We start from the raw sequence: 9357 nt of genomic DNA, 5'->3' as shown, positions 1-9357 counted from the left end.
TAAGGAGCTTACAACCTATGTTTCCTTCTAGACACTTTATGGTTTCGAGTCTTATATTCAAGCCTTTAATTTATTTTGAGTTCATCTTTGTCTGTGATGTAAGGTAGTGGCCCAGCTTCCCCGCTGCCATTCTTCAGAAAGACTGTCTTTTCCCCATTGTATATTCTTGGCTCCTTTGTCGTAAATTAATTGACCATATATGTGTGGGTTTGTTTCTGGGCTGTCTATTCTGATACATTGATCTATGTGTGTTTTTTGGCTTTAATTGTACTTTAATTTCCATAGCTTTGTAATGTGGTTTGAAATCAGGGAGTGTGATGATGCCTCCACAGTTTTGTTCTTCTTTCTCAACGTTACTTTGGTTATTTAGAATCTTTTGTGGTTCCATACAAATTTTAGGATTGTTTGTTCTATTTCTGTGGAAAATGCCACTGGCATTTTGATTAGGATAACATTGAATCTGTTGATTGCTTTGGGTAGTTTGGACATTTTAACAATATTAACTCTTCCAGCCCCTGAACACAGAATATCTTTCCACTTATTTGTGTCTTCCTCGGTGTCTTTCACAAGGTCTTATAGTTTTTATTGTACAGATCTTTCACCTCCTTGGTTAAATCTATTCTGAGTATTTTATTCTTTTTAATGCAATTGTTAATGGGACTGTTTTCTTAATTTCTCTTTCTGATAGTTCATTATTAATGTATAGAAATGCAACAGATTTTTTTCTTCTATTAATCTTTTTTTTAAATCTTTATTGTTCAGATTATTATAGATGTCCCTCTTTTTCCCCCCATAGCTCCCCTCCACCCGGTTCCCACCCCACCCCAGGCCCTCACCACCCCACTGTGCTAGGTGTCCTATAGGGCCCAGTGGCTCAGCCTCCCCAATCACCTGAGGTGGACACTCTTGGTGCACCCCTTTGTGGGCTTTGTGCACAGTCTTGTTGTAGTTAAGCCTTGATTGCTGTTGGCATCACTGGGAGGAATTGACCTCCAGGTCAATTGGCTGTGAGGACCAGCTGTGTCTACAATGGAAGAGCTGATTTGCAGGAGACACCCTTATGGGGCAGGACGTGCTTCAGTGGGGCTTGGTGCTCACTGAGTCTTCCCTTGAGTGTGTCACTTATGGATATGAAGAGTTATAATTTGGATGGTCTCACTCTGACCACTGGGTACACTGGCTCTTGGATCTCCACGGAGGTGCAAAGTCAGCCACTGCCTGGGGATACCCAGCAGGAGCTACAGAGAGATCTGCAGATTTCTCTTCTTTGTATGGGGTTTGGAAGTGCCCAGACAAGGCCCAGCTGTGAAGCAAGGCAGGCTGCTGCTGGTGCTGGCCTTGTGCCTTCTTTTGATAGCTTTGGGGCTCCCTGACCCAGCTGCAGCTTGTTTGGCAGGTTTTAGGCTGAGAAAGGACAGGCCATTCATATGCAAAAGCTGCTGTGCACAGCTTGGGTGGGGTTGTAAATTGGGAAGGGCAGGGTCTCAGGGAATCTCCAGGGTAGAGCAAACAGCAATGGCTGCTAGTCAGCCCTGCACTGGGGAGGTCCCAGCACAGGAACAATGACCATTGCGAGCACCTCCATCTGGAAGAAAGCCGCCCCCATGTTCTTGCCCCGATTCCAGACAGTCCAGTTTCTCCCCATATGTGTCTGGGTCCCCCAGAGCCTTGGCCAGCACCGGAGCTCAGAGCAAGTGGGAGCTTGTATCTCCCTCCCAATTAAAAAAGCAGCACACCCGGGTGCCAGCCCATTCCGCGCCTCCGCACCTCCTACCAGTCTCAATGCGTTTTCTTCTTTATCTCTCTAGTTGTTCTTCCACTCAGCCAGCTTTCCCGCGGTTCTGGATGACAGTTGTTCTGTATCTTAGTTGTAATTTTGATGTGGTTGTGGGAGGCAGCAAGTACAGGTGTTTACCTATGCTGCCATCTTGGTTCTCCTGCAACAGATTTTTGTATATTAATTTTGTATCCTACAACTTTACTGAATTTTTGTTTATTTCTAACAGTTTTTTAGTGGAGTCTTTATGATTTTCTGTATATAACATCATATCATCTTCAAATAGTGACAGTTTTACCTCTTTCCAGTTTGGGTGGCTTTTTTCCCATGCCTAGTTGCTCTGGTTACAGTACTATGTTAAATAGGAGTGGTGAGAGGAGGCACCTTGTCTTGTTTTCAATCTTAGAGGAAAACTTTGAACTTTTCACCATTGAACATGATGTTAGCTATGGGCTTGTAATATATGGCCTTTATTAGGTTGAGGTACATTCCCTCTATACCTGATTTTTTGAGAGTTTTTATCATAAATGGATGTTGAATTTTGTCAAATCCTACTCCTGCATCTGCTAAATTATCATATAATTTTTATTCTTTATTTTGTTGATGTGGTGTATCACCTTGACTGATTTGTGGCTGTTGAACTACCCTCGTATCCCTGGAATAAATCCCACTTGATCATGGTGTATGATCCCTTTAATGTATTGTTGAATTCAGCTAGATAACATTTTATTAGGAACTTTTGCATCTATGTTCATCAGAGATATTAGCCTGTAATTTTCTTTTCTTGTGTCCTTGTCTAGTTTTGGCATCAGAGTAACACTGACCTCATAAAATTGAATTTGAAGGTGTCCCCTCTTCCATTTTTCGGAAGAGTTTGAGAAAGATTGGTATTTTTTTTAATATTTGGTAGAACTCACCAGTGAAGCCGTCTGGTCCTAGACTTCTGATTGTTGAGGTTTTTGATTACTGATTCAATTAGTCTATTTCAGCGGTTCTCAACCTGTGGGTCGCCAACCTGTGGGTCGCGACCCCTTTGGGGGTCAAATGACCCTTTCACAGGGGTCGCCTAAGACCATCGGAAAACACATATATAATTACATATTGTTTTTATGATTAATCACTATGCTTTAATTATGTTCAATTTGTAACAATGAAAATACATCCTGCAAATCAGATATTTAAGATTCATAACAGTAGCAAAATTACAGTTATGAAGTAGCAATGAAAATAATTTTATGGCTGGGGGTCACCACAACATGAGGAACTGTATTAAGGGTCGCGGCATTAGGAAGGTTGAGAGCCACTGGTCTATTCAGATTTTCTATTTCTTCCTGATTCAGTCTTAGTAAGTTATATGTTTCTAGAAATATATGCATTTATGCTAGGTTATCCAATTTGTTAGCATATAGTTGGTCATTATAGCCTCTTATGATCCTTTGTATTTCTGTGGTATCAGTTGTAACATCTCCTCTTTCATTTCTGATTTTATTTATTTAAGCCCTCTTATTTTTGGTGAGACCAGCTAAAGATATGTCAATTTTGTTTATCTTTTCAAAGAACCAGCTCTTAGCTTTATTTTTTTCTGTTGTCTTTTTAATCTCTATTTCGTTTATTTACTCTTGGACCTTGTTATTTCCTTTCTTCTAGTAACTTTGAGCTTTGCTCATTCTTCATTTTCTAGTTCTCTGAGGTGCAAAGTTAGATTGCTTATTTGAGATTTTTCTTGTTTCTTGAGATAGACATTTATCACTATGAACTTTCCTCTTAGAACTGCTTTGGCTGCATCCAGGGTAGCAGGTAGGATTTGAAGGCCCTTGCTGCCCTGGAGAACCTACTGAAAGTCGCCATGAGAGCTCACAGTGTCTGCCAGAGGGAAGGAAACTCTCAAGCCTCATAATATCCTCAAATCCATTAATGTTGGTAGAACCAAGAGCTGGCAGGTGGCTCTCTGACTCCAAACAAGAGATACCCCAGGAGAGGGGGCAATGTGGTTACCTGCCCCCCAGGAGGCTCTGCCCTGAGGCCCTTTTCCTGCTGCCAGTGTCATTCTTTCTCTTTAGTTCCCTCCTTTTGAAGCCAAGGTGGAGGCACAGCCCTGTGTGTCCACAGCTGCCTGAATCACAGTGTGCACACTCTTGCCCTGCTCCCTGACACCAGCCAAAGCCTGGCCCAGAGCTGCCCACCTAGTGCCCAGTGAGTGAGTGGGGCCTGAGCACACAAGCCTCTCACCTCACCTTCCACGCAGAGTTTCTACAGCGTCTGACTCCGCCCCACTCCTGGGTCCTGCCACACCCTCTTCCATAGGACTCCCAGGTCCCCCCTTCTCAGGCTCCAAGACCCCTCCAGGGGAACAAAAGGCTAAAAGAGAGCTGGCACCCCCCAGCCTGGTGGCCTGGGGCGAGAAGCAGGCAGGGCCGCATTGCCCTTGAGCCAATCAGCGAATGAACTGTATACCAAGCTGAGTAGGGCTTGTTGTAGGGCTGCTGGGGAGTCCAGCCAGGCCCTAGACATACTGAGCCTAAGGGAGAGGGGATTAGACACAGGCCTCCCATGGAGGAAAGCCTCATCCAGTTCCTGCGTGTGTATGCTGCGTTGCCAGGCACTGCGGGCACTGGGAGAAGAGGGTGGGCAGGCGGTGGGCTTCCCCGGCTGCATGTAATGGTCTCATTCTCAGGCGAAGAAACGAAGGCTCAGTCTCTGCATAGTCACTTAGCCAGAGCTCAGGGGGGAATTGAGGTCCCAGCCGAGAAGGGGTCCCTCTGACCCCAACAGCAGTGCCTCCATCTGGGGGTCTAAAATCCTGAGGGGAGGCGTCACCCAGGCCCTGCACCCACTGACCTCTCCTGGCTGCAGCTGAGTGGATGCTGTTCCTACGGGAAATGGGGTCGAGGAGGGACGACAGCTATTAATTTCACACACAAACACTGCACTGCCTTGGGGCAGAGACGCGAGGGGAGAGGAGGAGGGGAGAGGAGGAAAGGTAGACCAGGAGGCTCTCCTCTGAGAAGACTTGCCCTGTTGATATGAAGAGGCAAGTGGCTCAGAACCGCCTTCCCTGTCCCTTCCTATTTGCCCTCCAGTGCCAGTGGCGGGAGGGAGGGCACCAGCTCATGAGGGTGAGTACAGATGCCCACATGCACAGCCATGCCCAAAGGCTAGGAGACTTATTCTGATCTGGGTTTGCATTCTGATTCTGCCACCTACTGACTTAACCTTTCCACTCAACCCCACCCATGCCTTCATCTTATAGATGGGTCCCTTGTAGGGTTGTGGTGAGGATCCGTGGACCCGTGGACCCGTGAGGGCTGCAGAAGCCCTGGCACGGGCAGTAGCAAAGCTGTCATGACAGAGAAGCCCTGGGAGAGTTTACACGGGCATCTCCACCACCTCCTGCGTGAGCTTTTATTTGTTCAAGAAAATCTTTATCCCTCCTTCGTTTCTGAAGGACAGCTTCACTAGTTATAGTATTCTTGGTTGATGGTTTTATTCTTTCAATATTTTATACTAGAGGACTATTGCATGAAGAGATTCATGCAATAGGCCTTCCCTTCCTTTGGCTGCTGGCACTGGTTAGCCTCTGGCACCCGGGATCCAGGCCTTCGCTCTGGTCGGGTTCCGGCTGGAGCTGTCAGGCTTCGCTGCTTTGGCCCTGGAACCATCTGGCTTCGCTGCTTCAGCTTGGAGCCTACGTATGCAAAGTAACCGCCATCTTTGTTGGGTTAATTTGCATACTCTCCTGATTGGCTGGTTAGCATAGCGAAGGTATGGTCAATTTACATGTTTGTCTATTATTAGGTTAGATAAGCTCTCCCATTCTCTTCTGGCCTGAAAAGTGTCTGTTAGGAAGTCTAGTCTACGGGGGCTCCCTTGTTAGTAACTCATCTGTTTCTCTTACTGCTTTTTACATTCTTTCTGTCTTGCCTGGCTAGTGTGGCTCCATGGTTGAGCATCTTGAGCATCAACCCATGAACCAGGAGGTCATGGTTCAATTCCCAGTCAGGGCCCAGGCCCAGGTTGTGGGCTCAATCCCTAGTAGGGGGTGTGCAGCAGGCAGCTACTGGGGCTATGACTCAGCTGTCTGCCTGGGCGTGGGCAGACCAGGCTCCAGGGCCAGCAAAACCCTTTGTTTGAGGACCCAAATCAGGCAGACCTGTGCCTGGCAAGTCCTCTGGCCTGACTGCACCTGCACCTTGGTTCTGCAGATGAGCAAAGCCGCTGAATGGAAGGACTACTTGGGTGCTGCAGGTTGGAACCTAGTCTGCTGAGATCCGAGAGCCAGGTGTTGGGAGCCTCGTCACCTTCTCCGTCACAATCAAGTTCCTGGTGGTTAAGCCCCACATTCCCCTGCAATCCCTGTCGGGCAGGGGCTCCCATGAAATGACCCCTCCTCCCCACAGCACCCTCCCCACCCAGTACCCCCCTCTCCCAGTACCCCTCCCCAGCCCAGCCCGATCTCAGGCTCTGAGTGAGGGTAGCTCCCCACATAGCAGAATCCTCACTGAAGCTGGCAGCCCCTGCTTCACCCCTGGACGTGGACTCAGGCTTTGAGCTTTGGACCAGGAAAGGCACTTGCTGAGGTCACAGAGCCAGGGGGTGTCTTAAGGCCAGAGCTCCTCACCACCCTGCCGTCCTGTGGGAAGTTTCCGTGCAGTTGAGGGGTGGAGTGGGGCCATTATCATTCCCAGTGTTGCTCCCATAAGAAAGCAGTCAGGGGCATCTCGGAGCTTTGGGAAGCCTCTATTCCTGGGTTAGGATGACCCTAAGCCCACCTGCTATGGGAAGAGCAGAGCAGCCTGCTCTTTCCTTGTCTTTGCATAAAATCTCCAGGAGGAACTGATCCATTTGTGACCTTCAAGGAGGAACGAGATGGCCCATGGATGGAGCAACTTCTGCACCATCTGAGCATCAAGCCTGTGAACATGAGCCTATTCAAAACAAACATCCTTTAAAAATATTTCTGAGACTCAGGCTGGAAGTTTCAGAACTGACTACCGGCTCTAGCCGCACGCCTGCCACACACTAACTTGGACAGCTCGGTCTTCTCGTGGCTTCTGGCCCAGGCCAGTAAGCGCTGAGCCGGTCAGCGCAAGGCTCGAGGCTCGGCAGCTCCAACTCTGCTTCTAGACTCCCCAGGCAGCGTCGAGAATCCATGAGGGAGGGATGGGACAGTTTAGGAGTCTTTTGAAAAAGTCCCTTTGTAAACCTTGGCCCGGGCGGGGGCTGCTTCCTCAGCTGGAAGCCACCCCCTTCCTGGGACCCCGTCTTCAGCCCCGCAGGAGGTGAGGGGAAGACAGGAGCGGCTGAGGTAGGGGCGGGAGTGTGGTAGCTGGAACCTGGCTCTCGGAGACACGTGGACCTGGATGACCTTGAGATCATCATTTAACCTCTCTGAGCCTACGTTTCCTCGTCTACAAAATAATACCAACCGCGCAGGGCAAAGGGCTGCATGAGGTGACATGCCAGCACTTGGCATCCGGGGGCTCCACGAAGGCTCCCTGCTCCCTTCTCTCCCTCCATCAGAGTGCGTGGGGCCCTGAGACCACAGGCGCCGAGGTCAGTGTGCATGCGTCTCTGGAAGCTGGTTTTCTTATGCAAACCCATGACACAGGGCCATCTCAAGCTGGTGCCCGTGCATTCCTGCTGCTGCAGACCCAAGAACGGAAGCACTGTGTGTAGGGTGTTCAATACCCCCTACCTGCCTGCCTAGGACTCCAGGGGTTTCTCTTGCATCTGGCAGGCAGTGCAATAGGAGGGGGATGAAGGGAGCGGTGGAGAGGTCAGCACCTCCCAGGGCACAGGGAGGGGAGGGATCTGCCTTGTAGGGAGCTCAGCTACTTTCTCCAGGACCCCGGCACTTAAAGGTGCCCGAGCCTTGATTTCCTCGCCCATAGGAATGAAGATGGCAATCCCTGCATCACCAGTTTGTTGTGATGATCAGATCAGCTTCCTAGATGTTCTGTGAACATTGACTTCTCCCTCTGCTTTTTTGTTGTTGTTAATCCTCACCCGAGGATATTTTTCCACTGATTTTTAAGGAGATTGAAAGAGAGAGGGAAAGACAGAGAGAAACATCAATGTGAGAGAAACACATCCATTGGTTGCCTCCTGCACAAGCCCCTACCAGGGCCCAGGCTGGGGAGCAGCCCGCAACCCTTGCCTGGACTCGAACCCGGGACCCTTTAGTCCACAAACTGACACTCTACCCACTGAGCTCTGTTCTTAAGAGGGAGGAGGCAGAGGCCCTGGCGAGGACACACTCACACAGCCACCTTGTAGAAAATGGACCAACAGAGATTTAATTGATGTACAAACACAGGCTGGTTACAGAGAGGGTGCAACACATACGCTAGTCCCACAGGATCCGCCACGGACCTTTTTCTGTGTGGCAGACGGAGCCGAGCACGCAGGGTGGATAAAAGCCATCGGGTCTGGTTTCTTATTCCGGGACTAAGAAGTTTGTGGGGGGAGGGCGGAGAGTCGGTCTCCATGCATAGAGGCCAGGGCAACCCCACAGCTTTCCCGGCAAGAAGAAGGGAGTGCTCTGTTCTTTACACCGAGACAGATGTCAGAGACGTGTCTGGGGACCCCAGGGGGCCGCTGTGAGAGGGGTGCAGGGGGCTGTGCAGATAGGCAGTGGCTCCTGGGGCACAAGACCCCTCCCTCTAAGGCCCCGCTCCGGCCCTGCCCCCACCTCCTTAGACCCAGTCTCCCGGCTGAGCAGGGTGGGCACAGCAGGAAACAGCTAGAAACAAGCACACGTGGATGCACCCAGGGGTGAGAGGCGAGAGCACCAGAGCCATCCGGCTTTCCCGGGTGGCTCTCACTGAGCTGTGTGCTGCAGACCTGAGAAGCTACGGGGAGGGCTCTGCACAGAGCCCAGCAAAGGAAAGGGTGCCCTGGGGACAGCACAGTGCGGCTGAGGGAAGGGGGGCCCCAGCACCCTCGGGCAGGGCTGGGCCCAATCCTGAGATAGTCAAAAGGAGAAACAGAGAACTCAAGAAAGAGGACGTTTTAAAAAAGGGAAGGAGGAGAAAAGAGAGAAATGGCCTGAGCTCATGTGCTGAGGTATTGGAGAGACAGCGTCCCACGCACAGGGCACAGGACACAGGACGCGGGGGCCTTGCTCATGGATTGAGGACTGCGCATGTCACTGTGCGGAGCCCTGCAGGCCGGTGCAGGCTCACCTCGCTCCACAGGGATCCCTGGGCCTCTGACATCAACGCCGGTGATGCCCCCTCCCCGAAGGTGCCCATGTCCCGGGGGCCCCACATCAGCGCTGCCATATCCTCACAGCGGCTCACCGATGTCCCACGGTCACCCTGCAGTCCGCTCATGGTCGCTGCAGGTGGCTCCTAGCTCTCAGCTCTGCCATCCTCTCCACCCAGCCCACCTCCCCCGCTGTAGAGCTTCATCCGAGGCAGGTGCAGGGCCCTCCTCAGCCCCTGGCCTGGGAGCAGGAGATGCGGGGGCCCACACGGCCGCTCGAGCCTCAGTAGCGGTTCACCTGCAGCCTGTTGTTCTCATCCAGGCTCAGCTGCAGGAGGCCCGAGGCTGCTGGCTTGGGCACTAAGAACAGATGC

The 9357-nt window shown here is 50.7% G+C and overlaps 1 protein-coding gene across 4 annotated transcripts in view; it reads right to left on the bottom strand.

Annotated features, from left to right (window-relative positions):
- Positions 1-997: 997 nt before the first annotated feature.
- Positions 998-9357, bottom strand: part of CEP164 (centrosomal protein 164) — an 85920-nt gene continuing 77560 nt past the window's right edge. The window contains exons 29-30 of one of the 4 annotated variants that reach the window (XM_070426131.1): positions 1775-1937; positions 998-1024 (exon numbers count right to left, since the gene is read on the bottom strand). In XM_070426131.1, coding sequence (XP_070282232.1) covers positions 1821-1937 — 117 coding nt within the window. In that variant the 3' untranslated portion in view covers positions 998-1024; positions 1775-1820. Of the gene's footprint in view, positions 1025-1655; positions 1938-8062; positions 9344-9357 lie in introns of those variants that run through there. The other 3 variants (XM_070426129.1, XM_070426133.1, XM_070426134.1) reach the window with 3 other exon arrangements.

The sequence above is a fragment of the Myotis yumanensis genome, unplaced genomic scaffold, assembly GCF_028538775.1.
Source record: "Myotis yumanensis isolate MYYU_CA2020_CCGP unplaced genomic scaffold, mMyoYum1.0.hap1 SCAF_10, whole genome shotgun sequence".
NCBI lineage: Eukaryota > Metazoa > Chordata > Mammalia > Chiroptera > Vespertilionidae > Myotis > Myotis yumanensis.
This window is presented reverse-complemented; position numbering and strand designations above follow the sequence as displayed.